Source organism: Synchiropus splendidus, chromosome 12, assembly GCF_027744825.2.
Source record: "Synchiropus splendidus isolate RoL2022-P1 chromosome 12, RoL_Sspl_1.0, whole genome shotgun sequence".
NCBI classification, from domain to species: domain Eukaryota; kingdom Metazoa; phylum Chordata; class Actinopteri; order Syngnathiformes; family Callionymidae; genus Synchiropus; species Synchiropus splendidus.
Window position 1 is genome coordinate 1,332,135 of NC_071345.1, and position 16,695 is coordinate 1,348,829.

General features: G+C 56.7%; 2 protein-coding genes across 5 annotated transcripts; one reads left to right on the forward strand and one right to left on the reverse strand.

Annotated features, from left to right (window-relative positions):
• Positions 1-327: 327 nt before the first annotated feature.
• On the forward strand, positions 328-4,519 carry clu (clusterin). Its single transcript, XM_053880496.1, has 10 exons — positions 328-448; positions 2,269-2,429; positions 2,557-2,705; positions 2,771-2,941; positions 3,084-3,254; positions 3,322-3,523; positions 3,584-3,724; positions 3,787-4,007; positions 4,073-4,245; positions 4,314-4,519. Exons 2-10 carry the CDS (start codon positions 2,315-2,317, stop codon positions 4,324-4,326), a joined length of 1,356 nt encoding a protein of 451 aa, XP_053736471.1. The 5' UTR covers positions 328-448; positions 2,269-2,314; the 3' UTR covers positions 4,327-4,519.
• Positions 3,850-16,539, reverse strand: reps1 (RALBP1 associated Eps domain containing 1). 4 transcript variants are annotated; one of them, XM_053880492.1, is made up of 19 exons: positions 15,947-16,539; positions 12,941-13,064; positions 11,481-11,701; positions 11,254-11,419; positions 11,067-11,197; positions 10,718-10,883; positions 10,586-10,649; positions 9,904-10,058; positions 9,537-9,658; positions 9,215-9,295; positions 8,359-8,446; positions 8,192-8,293; positions 7,883-7,943; positions 7,617-7,815; positions 7,372-7,560; positions 6,738-6,818; positions 6,512-6,666; positions 6,347-6,452; positions 4,141-6,289 (listed from the first exon to the last, which is right to left on the reverse strand). In XM_053880492.1, the coding sequence occupies exons 1-19, from the start codon at positions 16,097-16,099 to the stop codon at positions 6,221-6,223; spliced, it is 2,433 nt and encodes an 810-aa protein (XP_053736467.1). In that variant the 5' UTR covers positions 16,100-16,539; the 3' UTR covers positions 4,141-6,220. The 4 variants fall into 4 exon arrangements, with proteins under 4 accessions (XP_053736469.1, XP_053736467.1, XP_053736470.1 ...); XM_053880493.1 differs by having other exon boundaries at positions 4,150-6,289; positions 10,718-10,880; positions 15,947-16,538; XM_053880494.1 differs by lacking the exon at positions 9,215-9,295 and having other exon boundaries at positions 3,850-6,289.
• Positions 16,540-16,695: the final 156 nt, after the last annotated feature.

A 16,695-nucleotide genomic window follows, 5' to 3' on the forward strand; every position in this document is an offset into this window, starting at 1 on the left:
GAACATGAGTCATGGTCTTCCGCGGCCATATTTGGGTCAAATCCGGCCCATTTTTCTGAGGATGTATTTATTCTGATCAGCGATATTTACTGCAGAATCTGAAGACCGTCTGTCACCTTTAGAGTTTCTGAAGAAAAACCATGTATTATTCTGTGAATCATTCTCTCTCTTAGATGGATCTTGAGTCTGTATCCAATAATGACGTGAATCTGTCCACTCAGGTGTCCACACTGCCTCTTGACTAAAATAGAAAAATTAATCTATTCATATAAATTCAAAGCAAGCGTTACCTGCTGAAGATGTTGCCGTGACGTCACACAAGTGGAACAGCCGAGGTTTTATTCTGAAGGTCCAGACAGGAAGTGCGGCAGCGGGGCGGTTCTGGTCCCGCGGGTGGGCTATAAGAGCGGCGGGTCAGAGAGAGGAGGTCATCTTCGGGAGCTCTGAGGTGAGTCTGCTCTTCTCTCTCCAGCTGACGGTGGCTCTGCTGACTCAGCAGACGGCGGGTGCAGGGCGTGTGGTGCAGTGGAGTGTGCGACTGCTGACTCATGGTGGCTGCTGTGCTCGGGTGAAGATGCTGCTGGACCGTGTTGAGGCCCGCTTCAGTGTGTGGCGCGGTTGTTTGTGCAGCCGTGTGTGTGAGTGGCGTGTAAACAACAACAAAGCCTCTCAGCTGAGTAAACAGCAGGCAGCGGTTGTCGTCATGGCGACGGTGGGAAGGCGCCGGAGGTTTCTGGGTCGACATCTGGAGCGCATTCCTTCCGTCCTGGCCTCCTCATGGAGGCGACGTCACGCTGCCTGGAACTCAGCTGCGGGTCTGGTCAACAGCTCTGACTCACCTCTGCTCTGACAAGGTCGCAGCAGAAGCTGCAGCTGGACCAGTTGGACCAGCGCTCTCGCTCCTCGTCGTAGCTCTGCTGCTTCTTCCTTGTCAAACCTTTAGGCCACTCATGCGACTCGACATCTGGAGGACTCATTCGTCTCCTTGTCATGACTCCCTCCATCCCCACGGATGAGGCTCTGACTCAGCAGTTTGATGGGAGGAGACGTTGCTGGGACTCGAGCCAATCTCTGCGATTTCATTGTGGCCATGGTCACATGACTTTTGATTCGTACCAGGACAGGAAGTGGCACAGTGGAAACAGACTCAAGACATGTTGCTCCGCCTTCCCCTGCCTGCTGACCGGAGGTGTGGCGATGAGTCTCAGCCCCCCTGAGTCTCACTGCCTCACAGTCTCAGTGAGTCACAGCCCCTCTGAGTCTCCCTCCCTCAGAATCTCAACGAGTCTCAGCCCCTCTGAATCTCCTTCCCTTAGAGTCTCAGCGAGTCTCAGCCTCTCCAAGTCTCCCTCCCTCTGAGTCTCAGCAAGTCTCAGCCTCTCCAAGTCTCCCTCCCTCAGAGTCTCAGCGAGTCTCAGCCTCTCCAAGTGTCCCTCCCTCAGAGTCTCAGCGAGTCTCAGCCTCTCCAAGTCTCCCTCCCTCTGAGTCTCAGCCTCTCCAAGTCTCCCTCCCTCTGAGTCTCAGTGAGTCTCAGCCTCTCCAAGTCTCCCTCCCTCTGAGTCTCAGTGAGTCTCAGCCTCTCCAAGTCTCCCTCCCTCCGAATCTCAGCGAGTCTAGGCCTCTCCAAGTCTCCCTCCCTCTGAGTCTGAGTGAGTCTCAGCCTCTCCAAGTCTCCCTCCCTCCCGAGTCTCAGTGAGTCTCAGCCTCTCCAAGTCTCCCTCCCTCCCGAGTCTCAGCTCCAGGACAGCAGGGTTCGGTGGCCGGGGATTAACGGCGGACCAGAGCTGATCCTGCCTCCACCAGCTGTCCGGCACTGACCCGCTGACCCGTGTCAACAGAACCACCTCCGAGCAGCGAGTCGACCTCAATCTCTGGCGACCTGAATGATTCATCAGCAGGTCATGTGACTCCAGAGAGCTGCAGCGTTGGTTCTGTCTGTTATTTTGGACTCTGGAACACTCTGACTCTCTGTCGTTGTTCGGAACAATGTGATGCACAATACTTTGATGCTTCCTGCGTCTGCTTTCACAAAACATTTCAACTGTTTATAAACTAGAACAAGTTAATATGGAGTCTTTCTTTACTCTGTAAAGTTCATAAAAGTGTTTCTTGACTGTGAAATACTCACCACACGTTTGCTTATTTATGTCGTGTATGTTGACTTCAAACGATACTAAGTCTGATTCATTTAAAAGCCATTTTGATGACTTTATTTGTATTTACTGATGCAGTCCGTGCCTTAACCGAGGTGACCTCTGACCCCTCCAGGTGTCGCTGTCGTCTCCTCAGCTGTCGACTGAACCCGTCGGAGGCGATGCTGATGATGATGCTGATGATGAAGAAGAAAGGCGCCAAGTCTCTCGCCGTGGCGGCCATCTTGCTGGCCACAGTCGGCGCCGTCGTCCCGCCGACCAAAGAGGATCTGAACGGTGAGTCTTTCCTCCGCTCCTGACTCGGCCTGGGTCACGCTCCTTCACCTGTCTCTCCTCCACTTCCTCTTCTGAACTGATCGACCTCCTCCGTTCCTCTCCGCATCCGTTCCTGGTCTTGGCGCAGACATTTCCGTGCGAGGAGAGAAGTTCGTGGACGAGCAGGTGGAAAACGCGGTGAGCGGAGTGAAGGTGATGAAGGAGGCGATGCGGAAGAGCGAGGAGGGTCGGCAGCAGCTGCTGGAGCAGCTGGAGGAGACGCGGCAGCAGAAGGAGGTGAGCGACCTCTGCCGGGGCCGTGCGGCCTCACGGCGCTCACGCCTGTGGCCCGCCGCCTGCAGGAGGCGCTGCGGGCGGCTCAGGACAAGGAGGCGGAGCTGGAGCGGCAGCTGGACGTCTGCAACGAGACGACGCGCGCGCTGTGGGAGGAGTGCAAGCCGTGTCTGAGGCGGAGCTGCGTCAGGTTCTACTCGCGCACCTGCAGCAGCGGCGCCGGGCTGGTGGGACGCCAGGTGAGGACCGATGGTGAAGCGGAATCGGATCAGTCACAGTTTCCATTCCACGGTCAAGTTGTCCTTCGATATTCGAATCGGTATTTTGCGCGCCGACAAGGTTCGGTCAGGAGTTCCCTCACCGCTGGGCCTGTCCCCGCAGCTGGAGGAGGTCCTGAACAGAAGCTCGCCCCTCTCCATCTGGGTCGACGGCGAGAAGATGACGGAGCTGCAGCGCGAGGCTCAGCGGCAGAGCCAGGAGCTGCGCCAGCTGCAGGAGCGCTACGCGGTGATGGCCGACGGCGTGGACGGCGTCTTCTCCGACAGCATGAAGGTCGCGAGCTGCTGCGCGCGCTCGCGCGGCGGACGCCTCACCGGCCCGTCTCCCTCTCCTCCAGCAGGTGGCGCAGCACGTCCACTCCGGCCCGCTCTCGTTCCGCGTGCCCTCCTTCTTCAGCACCTTCTACCGCCGCCGCAGAAGCGTCCGGCCCGTCTTCCAGGACCCGTTTCGCAGCTTCCAGGACCTCTTCTCCCCGTTCATGAACCGGAACTTCCTGGGCTCCGCAGACCCGGCGCTGCACGGCGGCGCCGCCGACAACGAGGGTAAGTTCTTGTGACGTCACGGCGAGCGTGACGCCGGCTCACTGGGGCTCGCGGTCCCAGACGGCGCGGTGAACGAGGACGTGGTGGTCAGCAGACCGTTCGGCGACGGCACGATGACCTGCCGGGAGATTCGCCGCAACTCCGCCGGATGCCTGCGCTTCAAGGACGAGTGCGAGAAGTGTCGCGCCATCGAGCACGTCGGTGAGTCTCCCGCGCGCGCGGCGGGTGGCGGCCCAGCTGAGACCTCTGGCTTGGTCTCTCAGACTGCGACGGTAAGAGGCCACTGGAGGCGCCGCTGAGGCGCGAGCTGGAGGAGGCCGTGGCGGCGGCCGAGCGCTTCACGCGCCACTACGACGACGTGCTGAAGGAACTGGAGGAGAAGATGTTCGCCACCTCGTCCATGCTGGACCTGTTCAACAGGCAGTTCGGCTGGGTCTCGGCGCTCGCCAACACCACGCGCCACAGCCCCTTCACCGTCCAGGGGGTAGGTAGGGGGCGCCCCTGGGTCCGTGGGCCGCACCTGGTAAACCCGCCCGCCGCCTCCCGCAGGTGACCTGCAAGGACCCGGAGCCGGACCAGCCCAGCTCGGAGACCGACGTGTCCCTGCAGATCTTCGACTCGCCCATGAACATCAGCATCCCGGGCGACCTTCCCTGGAATGACCCCAAGTTCCCGGAGGTGGTGGCTCAGAAGGCTCTGGACCGCTACAAGGAGAGCAGTGTGTGAGTGCCAGGAACCGGAACCAGGCTCGGGACCCGCCCCCGGGTAACCGAAGCGTCTTCTGTTGCAGGGTTCTCAAGTGAATTCCAGAGGACAGGAACGTCCTGCAGGCCCTGAAGGCCACACGTAGAGCCCCTGTAGAGTCCTGTAGACCAGCTGGTGCTGCCCGAGGCACCACTGACCTCCTGCCAGGCTTCAGACCCGCCCGCCGCGGCTCGGGTCCCTGCACCTCTGACGCTCCGCTGCAGAATCAGCCCAATAAAGCCCTCACACTCAGCGCCACTCTCCCGCGTGTCACTTCCAGACTCAATTGTCAGGTTCTTGGGAAACTATGAGACCAACTTCTGATGAGAGATGATCAGGAAACTGAGAATCTGATCAAAAACACTGACAATTCGACTTCACTCTTGTAAAATGAATCACATGAATTGAATTGCAGCACTTCAAGTCAATGATCTTAAGTGACTGAATAAGTGCAATGAAACGTCTTTTTGCATCTAAAACATTTCTACACGCTGAAGCCGTTTCGTTTGTCCCAGCCATTTCAGATCACGTGACTTGGCAAATAACCGAGCGGAATTAGATCCTAAAACCCCAAATATTTGATCCATATCACCATCAGAACCGTGGCCGTTTCACCGTCCTGCGCTTGGGTTTGTTGCTTTATTTTATTATTTCGTTATCATCCAGAAGCATCAGGCATCCGCCACCCAACTCCCGCAGGAAAAATCAAACATGGCAAGTCAGAAAATGAAAAACAACCGGAAGGGACGTGTCAGTCATTGTTTTCACGAGAAATGATACATTCTACACAGAGTACACGCTGTTGTCATGGAAACACGGAAACAATACTATTTACCTGAAAGATGACGTCATCACCGAGGAAGGCGTTCCATGACCAATGACTCGGATCCTTCCCACATGAATCGTGTCTGAGACTCCACCCCCGGGCCGGGACAGGAAATGAGGCGCTGCAGCCGCGGAGGTTAAAATGTTGTGCCGTTTTTATTTCACGTGTAAAAACCACACCGCCGCTAGTCGTCTGCAGAGCTGGGGCTCGTCCATGCAGCAGCCCAGAGGAAGAATTAAATACCAGCCGCTCTGGCGTTAGTCAGCAGGTGAGGGCTCCGGGACGGAGGCAGGGGGCGCTGTTGTGCTAACAGACCTACGACGCTATCACACAATGACCACTAGGGGGAGTAAGGCTTCAGGAAACAGAACGGCGGTGAAAGGACGAGATTCCAGACTGGAGTGAAGAGACACTAAAGTTCTTCTTAAAGCTTCTAATTCACATGAAAGACAAAATGGTTCAAAGTGCAGTCGGGTCTTTCGGGTCTCCAGAACCGCGCAGGGGACTCGTCCGTCCCCAGAACTGATCCGAAGGTACCAAAGGAGAAGAAGGCAGAAGAAGAATCACAGATGTTCTGGAAGATCTGAGACACTCAGACGGTTGCTACGATCGGAAGAGTCCCTGCGGATCCTCGTCCACACTTGCATAGTTCTGCTCTCCGCCGGGCCGGCCCGCGGGCGGGGCGCCGTCCGGACCTTCCGGGCCACACACTCGGAGGGACCGGGGGAGGGGCCCTTTAGTCCATTTGGCTTTTTCGTTCAACACACACACACAGAGAGTCACAGTGAAGCAGCCACCACACACTCCATGAGGACCGGGTCACTGCAGCTCGCCACAGTCCGACCAGATGGTGTGGACGCCGACACAGCTGCCACACCCAGAACTGTTGCTCCATCGGGACTGAGCAGCTCGAGACACTCGGCCACCAACAGAGTCCCTGATGGAAACTGTTGCAGGAGACAGACACACACACACACATACATACATACATACATACAGTCTCTTCAGTCACAGCCGTCCGCAGTCCTCACTTTCTTCGCCGCTCCTTCTGAACGCGACCCCTGACCCCAGTCTCCCACCACAGGTCCTTCCAGCTGGTTCCACGTGTGCCAGGTCCAGAGGCCCGGTTAGAGGTGGGAGAAGGGCCGAAGCTGCTCCAGCTGCACCTCCAGGGAGATGCGCTCCTCCAGCAGGTCCTGAGGGCAACAGAGTCAAACACCGTGACCTGGGAACCACGCGGCCAAGAAGCTCACCTTCAGCTGCTGCTGCAGTTCGCTGTTGAGCCGGGCCAGCACCGTGTTGGTCTCCTTGTTCCTTCGGATGGACGCCTGGATGGACTTCTTGTCTTTGCCGACGGACCTGTGGACACACAGACGTCAAACCACGGTGACCCACCCGCGCCCTGCCGTGCGCCGTACCGGGGGATGGAGGGCTGCGTGGCCAGAACCGCCGCGATCAGGCTGCACTTCTGAGGGCCCAGCGGCTCGTCCTCCGGCCGCAGCTCGTCTTCGGATTTCAACCTCCGCCGGATAGGCTTGGGAGGCGGGGCCAGCGGCCCGGACGCCGACTTGGTCTGCAGAGGAAGACAGACGGCAGATCAGGCCGCAGCCATGCCGCCTGGTGGCCAATGCTTCTGTGTTGTACCGAGCAGACGGAGGCTGCACTCCTGTCGTCGTCGCTCTTCACGGCTCGCAGAGGCCCCGCCCCTTCGGGAGGCTTCTCCACCTGAAGAGACACAGCCATCGCCACAGGTCAGTCACCAGCGGTACAAACTGACTCATCATGTTCGTGAGGAGCGGCACGTCGAGAGTCGCTAAAGAAACACTTGTGTTTTTCAGCTGTATTACCACTCCTGACCACTAGTGGGCAGCACACAGCTCCTGTGCTAACCTGAACGGTGGTCGACTCTGCAGGGACGAGAGCGACACTCGTCCTAAAGGCCAAACCTACGAGCTCAGCGGCTACTGGGACCAGCTCGGAACAAGACGACTGACGGTTCGTGGCTCCATGACTGATGAATTAAAACACCATCCAGCTCTCCGGACTCTTCCAAGCAGACGAGCGCTCATCTCCCATGATGTGGCTGCAGCAGAAAACTCCATCTTCTGTGCTTGGTTTTCTGAGGCGCACTGCTCACCCACGTTACACCAGCAGGTGGCGCACAACACTGGAGTCACAGCTGATGGAGACGCCATCGAGTGAGCCGAGCTCCCGACTGCAGACCAGTTCCTAGACTCCTCTGCTGTGTGCACCTGCTCCGTGTCCAGATGTCACCCACCTGCCCCGGCTCGCTGGGTTTCTCCGGCTCTGGCAGACTGGGCGGCTGCTCCGACGCGGCGAAGGCCTGGAACTGACTGAAGTCTGCAAAGTTTGGCTGCTGGGGAATCTGCTGCGGGGAGGTGGTGGCGCCCCCTCCTGGCACTCCCTCCGTTACCTCCCCCCGGTGACCACCGTGAGGCGCCGAGGTCTGCGGGGAACAGAGAGTCATCCACCGTGGACGAAAGGCACGGCGCAGGGTCTCACCTGAGTGGGCAGCGGGCGAGGAGGCACGGCAGGCGGGAAGGCCGCGGCGGAGGCCGCCGTCTGGCCAGGGGCGGCGCCGGCGGCGAAGGTGCGGTTCATGTCCAGGGACGAGGAGCGGGAGTGGGAGGGGTGAGGGCGTGGGGGAGGAGGGGGCGGAGCCACCACCTTTAGGGCTTCGGGGGAGGCGCCGGACTGGGACCTGGACCAGAGCGACACTGGAGTTGGAGGGAGACGCAGGAAAGGAGAGCAGGAGCCAGGACACTGACCTCTGTCTCGTGATGGGCTCCTGGTCCGAGGTGAACGAGTCCGAGCTGCTGTAGCCGTCACCTTCACACAGACAAACAAAGCCCATCACCACGGTAACAAGGACAGAAGTGGACGTGTCACTGAGTCACTGCCTCTCAGACTCCACCAGCTCGCCACAATAAAAGTCTGCTCTGACTCAAAAAACCTGACAGCTCAGTAACACTGGAACAGGAAGTGACATTAGCGGCAAGTGGAAAAAGTGCCTCATAGTGGACCAAGTAAGACGGATCTGCCTCGACGTCGGGCGGCGCCACTCTGGCTGAACTCACCGACGGCGTTGGCAGGGACAAACTTCATGGTGGTGGGCAGCTTGGTTTCTTCAGACAGCTCTGGTGGTTTGGCCAGCAGTGGACTGGTCGGATGGTTGTGGTCTGAGGAGGAGAGAGCGGAGTCACACAGGTGAAGCGGCTCAGCGTCATGGACACGTGTCGCTCACCGCTGCTGGTCCTCTTCAGTTCCATCTCCTGCATGTGGATCTTACTGGGCGTCATCCTGATGGGGACGGGGTGGACGATGGCCGTGTCCTGCAGACCAGAGGACAGTGAGATGCCACGGAGGAGGGCAGACTTCCGTTTCAGCACAGAGGAGACCAGACAGAGGAGGTTTGCGTTTGACATTGAAACACTGTTTTGTTGGTGACTTTAGAACGACAACTCTCACACTCCCGCTTCCCGTCTTTTTACACGAGACGCTGCAGTTGGGTTTCCCGCCAAGAATGACCAGATTCTGGCAGAAACCTTGCCAGTGGCAGGTCCACACACCACAACTGTGCAGCAGTGACTCCCGTGAGAAACCAGTTGTGGCTCATTTGACCTCCACTGTCTCTGATCTCAACTGAGTTGTCTTCTATCTTCTTAACTCAGAGTCTGGTTCTGGTCAAGTCAACGAAGATCAAGAACCACAACCTCCACCTCGTCCATTTGGGTCAGAAGGTGGCGACACTTGTGCAACTTCCTCTCGACAGAGAAAGTCAAGTCCTCACTGCTCCATCGTCAGGAGGCCAGGAACAAACCAAGTCACACGAGTCATCGGTTTAGACGAGCAAGCTAAAGAGCTAGCAGGCAGAAGCGTCAGAGTTCAGCCGCCACTCTGAGCTCCGCGACTCAAGAGCGGCAGAACTCTGAGGCTTCACGCACACGACGAGCAGGCGACTGGCGCGGCGCGCGTCGGACCTGAACCTGGTCAGAGGAGAGAAAGAAGCGAACCCAAAGGCGGAGCCCGGGAGAGCGGCCATGCACAGAGAGAGCAGAGGGGGTTAATGTTCATCCACATGCACACAGTGATGGACTTACAGGGTCAGCTGGTGCAATGTTAGAGTCAAATTGGGTCAGAGTTTGAGAGCTGGAGGAGCGCTCGCTAAAGGTCTCCCACTGCTGCAGGAGACAGACAGACAGACAGCAGAAACACAAAGAGAGAGACACGTCAGTCGCCGAGTGACATCACACATTACATCATCAGTCCAGAGAAGTGAGAGGAAGGATACTCAAGTGCTGAATTAGCAGTAACCACGTTGGATAATGAAGAAGAACAGTGAACTCCAGTAACCCCTGATTCAAGGCAGAGCAAAGCAAACACACGTCTGTGTGTGTGTGTGTGTGTGTGTGTGTGTTGAACCTCGTTGGTCTGGTTCATCTCTGGCCACGCCTGGTTCAGTGAAGGCATCGAGGGGGACTTGTTGGGGGTCACCTCCGCCGGGGAGGTCGAGTAGCCCACATCAGCAGCCGCCTCCGGCACTTCTGTAGACACGTTCACTCAGGTGATTCAGCCACGTGTGTGTGTGTGCGTGTCTTGACAAAACACTGTCCTTGTGGGGACCTTTGACAGACAGGTCCAAAGAATTCAAAATAACTGGGTGCCAGCTTGGTTCAGAGTCCTGGTTAGCCATATGTTTTGGAGGGTTAGATTCAGGGGGAGAGGCTGGGGAAAGGGTGATCCCCACAAGGATAGCGAGACAAGCGCGTGTGTAGACACAGCATCGCACCTGCTGAGTCGTCCAGGTCAATCAGCTTTGGCATCAAACTTTCTGGAAGCTTCTCGGGAAGATCATAGCCGTTCTTCCTGGCTACAACCAGGTGGAAGGCGGCGCAGAACTCATCAAGGGTCAGCGCTCCGTCCTTGTCAAAGTCCGAAAGCTCCCTGGAAACAGACACACTAACGGTTGAGATCGTTTCCACCTCAGCTTTTCACTTTTTGAAACAAAGAGTGGGAGCGGTCGTCATGGACCATGATGTTTGCTGATGGTGTAGTGATCTGAGGTGAGAGCGAAGAGGAGGAGAAGCTGGACAGGAAGGGTGTGAAGGAGAGACCAATGAAGACGAAGGAGTGAAAACAGTTCAGGTATTTGGGCTCAGATTGATGGAGAACAGTCGTGGTCACTGCCGTAATGTTCAGATATGAAGATACTGAGGTTGTCAATGAGACAGAGGACAAGATCAGAGGGGCACGTGGAGAAGGTTAAAGACCAAGTGAGGCAGGACTGATGGTTTGAGGAGAGGAGTGACAGAGTTGGAACAGGGTGGTGGAGATGAAGAGGAGGAAGACAACAGTGAGGTTCATGATGGCAATGAGGGTGTGGCTGGAGGATGAAGAAGATGAATCTCCATCAAAGCACAACAAACTTAAAAACCCCTTGTATGAGGGAACGTGTGACACATGGGACTCACCAGATGTGTGACAGCTCCAGGATGGGCAGCTTGGACTTGGTGAAGAACTCTTTCGCAGCTGAACCTGAAGCACAAGAGCAGCATCAGGAGCAGACCCGGGAGCCGCATGCAGGGGGGCGCCGGCGTCTGTACCAGGGATGAAACCAGTGAGGTCCGGCTGGATGGTCTTGAACTGGTTGATGTAATACTGTCTCTGCTCGTCCGTGATCTTCCACGGGTCGTCGTAAGCGCTGGACTGCCGCTGGATCTCATTGGTTGTCGCTGCTGAAGCCACAGTTCGTATCGTTGTGCTTTCCTGCTGAACAAGAGGGTGAAGTGAGGGCCCGTCGCAACAAATGACCCGAGAAACAAGCCTGCGAGAGTGCGGGGGATGACATGGAAGAGGATCTGATGCAGGGGCGGGACTCAGCCCCTGGCACACTTGGACATCAAAGCGAAGGAGAAACAGAGACAGCTGGGGTGACTAGGACGCGTGTCTGACCTGGACTGAAGAGGGGTGCATCGCCGGGACTGTGCTGGAGGGAGGCGTGTCCGCCGTGAAGCTGACCCAACTCTCCTGCCCAGGAAGGGGAGGCGAGTGTGACGGCCACATCCCGTCAGCCGACACGGGGCCTAGGACGAAACCGGAGTTGGTTGAGGTCTGACGGAGAAAAGAGCGGGACACCCACCTGTCTGTGCTTCTCTGAACTGAGTCCATGCGACTCCCGTCGGAGCCACTGCCGGCTGTCGCTCCACGTTCCCGCCGCTGTGCTGTCGCTTGTGTTTCCTCCACGAGTGGGGGGATGTGGGAGGGGACTGGTGAGGCGAGACCACCGGGGACGTGGGCTCGGGCGCCTGGAACAAGACTCCTTCAACCTCTAGTCCACAGACTGTGGACAGACGCTCTGTCACTGACCTGCGAGTCCAGGCCGGGCTGGATGACCTCGTGGACGGGGTGGCTGCTGGACACCGGGGTGACCTTCTTGTTCTGGTGCCCCCGGCCTGGCGGCCTGGGGATGACGCCGGTGGCAGACACCGGGTACAGGCCCTGTCCGTCCGGGTCCTGGTAGAGTGCAGCGTGTCGAGCTTCCGCCTCATTCTTCCCGACGACGAACCTCGGGAGTGGCAGGTCCTTGACTGCAGACATGAGCCCGTCAGAGGAGGAGCTGCAGGGTGAGGTGACCCTCAGCCAGCCGAGGACCTCATTCAATACACCAGTTACTGGCAGAGAGGGGAGTCCAGCCAGGACCAGCCACCTCGCAGTCTCTCTCCAGAAGATCATATGTATTACATTGACAGACACAGGTGAAGGTTAGAGGCCCACCTGCAGGCAGGGCAGTAGAAGAGTCCTCCCAGAACTACAACAGCACACAGGAGCACGATTATTCTGTGACTGCTTCTCAAGATGGGACCATCTTGAACACTCAGCAAACCCTCGTCCGAACCATGATGACATGCGCAGACACCAGCCTTACAGCCGTGGAGATGGTTCATCAGAGACAGAAATGATCTGAGCGACAGCAACATTCACTGCGACCACCGTCAAAAGCCATTTCAGGGGTCACAAGGCGCTGTCCTCCACCAGAGCCTCCAGTGAGCAGCAGGTTACAGACGGACGGCATCAGCCGCAGGAAGAGAATTCTGTCTAGGCTGGCCTGGCTCCAGTACACCCCTGCTGTGCTGTGATCCATCAATAGTCTGGTGAGCTTCAGTGAAAACATTGTTCAGTGAAGTGGATCTGTCTGTCAGTCAAACCAGATGCTTATCAGCCTAATAAAGGCCAAAACAGGTGAGTTATCAAACCCCTGCACACGTTGCCAGTCCCGGAGCACTGTCCAGTGAGTCACGGAGGCCAGAAGCACACAAACCGGAGGAACACCGTGGGAAGAGCAGGATCACTAGCCCCACCTGCAGGTAACCCTGAGAATTGTCTCTCCTCTTCAGTTTCCAGTGACTTATTCATGCAGCACCCGTTTGTCAGTGTGGCTGCCCGGCCCAGAGTGGGCTTGTCCTCAGGAGGTGTGTGAGGGGCAGTGTGTCCAGAACCTCTGCAGCGACACGCACCAGCAACAGATAAACGAATCAGCAGCGGCGGCGGCAGCAGCAACATCCTGTGATAGATTACAGCTCTAACTACACTGTCCAGCGTCACGTGGCGACAGAGAGAGAGAGGAAGTCGGCTCTTCCGTGAACGGGTTATGAAATCATGTCTTCATGCCAGTGTTTGACACGCAGAGGAGAAGCTTCATACACGTCGCGTGAAAAGCTTCAGTCGAGAGTGGATCCCAATATTAAGCCATGAGAGACTGTTTTCACCAGGAACAACATGGGAATCACCTTCAGAAGAATGAGCTCAGGGTAACTGGGGTCACTCACCAGAGTTGAGGCTCTCCACTCGCAGCGGCAGCCCCGACTGCGCGATGGCGATGAGCTTCAGCGCGATGTAGAACTGGCTCCGGCCAAAGTGGCCCAGTCGAGTGGCTCCACACAGTTCTGTGATCTGACAAGCAAACACAGCGTCAGTTCTCGGACCATCATGAGCCACGTACCTCTGGAAACTGACCGTGTGTCATCACAACCTTCACAAGTGACCTGACCACTGCTTGAAGGAGCAGCTATGAATGAGAGCAATTCTTCCACCTGTCACTCACCATCCGGCTTTTAGCTAAGATTTTGAAACAGGGCGTCCAAAGCCCCGCCCCCAGCCTATTCACCTCCCGACACGCCAAGTTGCTTTGTAAAAAACAAGCTGCAAACATCCATTTGTGCAACAATAACTTTCCATAAAAACAAACACCTGACTCAAAGAACGGTCAACAGAGATGAACTCAGTTGCTGTTGCCACGGCAACACTTTCAGATGCAGGAGGCTCCTGGGCAGCGGTTTTACCATACCATCTCCCCCTGAACCTAAAAATCTATATTTTTATCATCATTCTTTCCCTTACTACAAGCTAAATGTCGACGGTGTGGTTCTTCTTCTTTAATATATTCAAGCTTTGAGTTCGTTTGGTGAACGATTGTTTTAAGTCAACCAATCACAGCGCTTCCATGCTGCGAGTGTGGCCACGCGCCAGATGTGGAGAACCGCCAGATCACACAGGTAAACAAATATGGCAGCCAAGCTACGGCTGCAAAGGGGTCGAAAATCGTTGAATTTGGATCATGTTCAGCGAAATTACTGGGCAGGAAGGCTCTTTTCATGGAACCAGTGTGAGGACACCAGGAGTAGGGCGTGATCCAGGCACTGAAGGCGGGACAGTCAGGGCGTCCTGCTGTGGCTACAGGAGCCAGGGCGGCCTGTTTCTCATGTTCTGGAGGGAAGTGGAAGTTTGAGGGATTCAGTCCTCCCACAACTCAAGAGTTTTCATCCACAGAGTTGAACCAAGAGCGATTCACAAGACGTAAACAGCAGCAGCTCCACACACCTCACGGAGCAGAGATAATCACATGGATCCAGGCAAGATGTTGCAATTACGAGAACCGGAGCAGCCCCCCGCAGCGGACGCCTCCTGCCTGCTGATAAAGGCCTATTTTAGGGCGTGTGGACTCAGATGGTTCCAACATGACACGGCTGCGTCGCTCCCACACACGCACAGACACCGAGCTGAGTTTGGAGGAGCAGGAACAGAGATGCTTTCTTCTTCTCAACAGCTCCTCTGTTCTTCACCTTGAAAAGGATGCTGACTCACAGCGTGCTGAAAAGCCCCGAGTCACAAGAGAGAAGGTCTGGTGCTCAGAGAGAGAGAAAGAGAGAGCGAGAGGGAGAGAGCCAGCAGGGCTGACATCCGCAGAGAGGCACGTAAAACGTCTGACAGCAGCACAGCTCCAGAGGAGCAAGTGAGGAGAAGTTCCAGCCGGGAGCAGGTGGAGGCAGCTGATGAGAGGGACGTGGCTCCCCAACATCAGGTGTCTCAACTCCACATTGACTTACTCCCCAAAGTCATTCTTGGTCTTACTTAAGTACGTTTTTGGGAAGGTGCTGACACATGTGTGAAGGTCACAGCAGCCGGGCTTCAGCGTGGCGTGGTGTCGCGGCCCGGGCACTCAGAGGAACAGCTCAGGGCCCGGGATTTGGGGTGAAAGCACTTCCTCATCGATTGTTTTGAACTGGACCGAGCTCGTCAGCAGGATTAAAGTCAAGCGCCACGGTGAGGTCATGGCTCTTTGTTGGGTCGACAGCCTCAGCAGGCCAGTCACTGGCCTCTTCCACGACCCTCAGCTTGCAGTGCGAGCTGTGCTACAGCCGGATCACACTGCCAACCATGAACAACGCTGGAATGTCACTCTGCCCTTCTTCCTTTCATGACGACGACAACCAACACCAACCCTCATTCATTCATCCTGGTCCTGGTCAGTCGGTCTGGAAGCTCACCATCAAGACAACTCAGCTTCAGACTCTCTACTGCCACAGGTTCCAGCCAGCAGTGAAGCGTCACTGTTTGCTGACTTATTTAACTGTGTACACTTGGTGCTGTGATGTCGTACTGGAGGGTCCAAACTAGTCGCACCGACTCTCTCACACATGCGCACGCAAGCTTTGTGTCGCCCGCACCGAAAGGCACAAACCACCTGTTGTTTTTAAGGCTGCAACTAGTCGACAAAGAAGCGAGTCACCGCCGGCTTCATGCATCGACGCATCTTGATGTCATCTCACGAGTAAGCTCGACGCTCCAGTCCGACCCAAAAACATTGCAAGGATGGAAACATTTCAGACGCTCAGGTTAGATACATGAGGGCAGAACAGAGCCGTTGATTCATGTCAGCGACGCAGCCCGGGGTCCAGCTACGTTCCAGGCCGTGACCTCAGCCGACCAATCCAGTTCAGACGCTGCAGAACGCTGTCACACCATCGATCCCCAAAACTTCAGTGATGCCGCGGTTCATTTATATTTTGGACTGAATGATACACTGTCGTTAAATGACGCACTCACTCAACATCACACAGAGTTGGAGGGAAATCTTCTTGCACGATCACCACGTTCCATGCTATGAAACATTGAACCCTACGATTGGTTCACCATCCGAGTCGACTCGTCGTTGAGACAGTAGGTGACTAGTCGACTATCAAAACAGCCTCTGCTGTTTTAACCGCTGCTTCAGCGTGTTATGACTGGTGTCCTGTTGCGGCGGGACCAAACCAGAGATCACAACATATCGAAGAGCGGAAGACGCTCCTGTGTTGTCACACACCTGTGCTCACGGGATGTCTGAGCGAGATAAACCGGGTCGTGATGGAGGTCACGGAGCCGTGGCGCTGGGTGTCGCGCGCGTGACTCAGAGGCTAACGCTAGCCAGGAGAAGGTGTGTCCGGGCTGCTACCCGCTGCGGTTAACGACGGCTCCCGTCCCGCACGAGCCCGGCCCGCGGGGAGCCATCTTACCTGCAGGACCACTTCGCTGGGCAGCTGGGCCGCCCGGAACAGCTCCAGAACTCTGCCGTAGGACGCCACTTTCTTGGTGTTGTCCGTGTCGCAGTAGACGAACAGCTCCGAGTAGTACTTCTGCTCCACCTCGCTCAGCGTCAGGCTCTCCATCCCGCCCGAGAACAAAGGTCCGGGGTCCGGTTCCGAGAAAAGGGGCGAGACTTGGGGAAGTTAGCTAGCGGCGTCGGAGCTAACGCTAGCAGTCAGGTCCAGCAGCAGCAGCCCGCTCCCGGTCAGACACGTCGCCAGCGCGCGTGCAGCATGGAAGTCCACACGCACTGCTCTGGAGTTGATGACGGAGTGAACTTGTGGCCCAACAGCTGGAGGCTCGGCGGCGAGCTAAGCGGCTCCCTCCGCTCCGAGTGCGCGCCTGTTCCACTGCGCGGGCCGCTGGGTCGCGAGGCCGAGCTGCGCGCGAGAGCGTCGCCAGAGACGGGTTCCGCGGCGGGGCCGTTAGACGCGAAGTTTCGGGCTCCTGTGGTTCCTTCGTCTGCTGCTCACAGCCGCCATTCCTGTCAGTGCTGTCAAGCTCAGGCCGGGGAGCTCGCGCTTCCGCTTTTGCCTTTCAAAACAAAGTCACGCCGCCGAAACTGCTTTTTGAGGCCAACAATGACCGACACAGACCAAACAACACAGTCTATTACCATGCTGTGCCGTCACACAGCCCACCAAACAAAACCAAACCCACCATCTTCCTTTTTATTTTT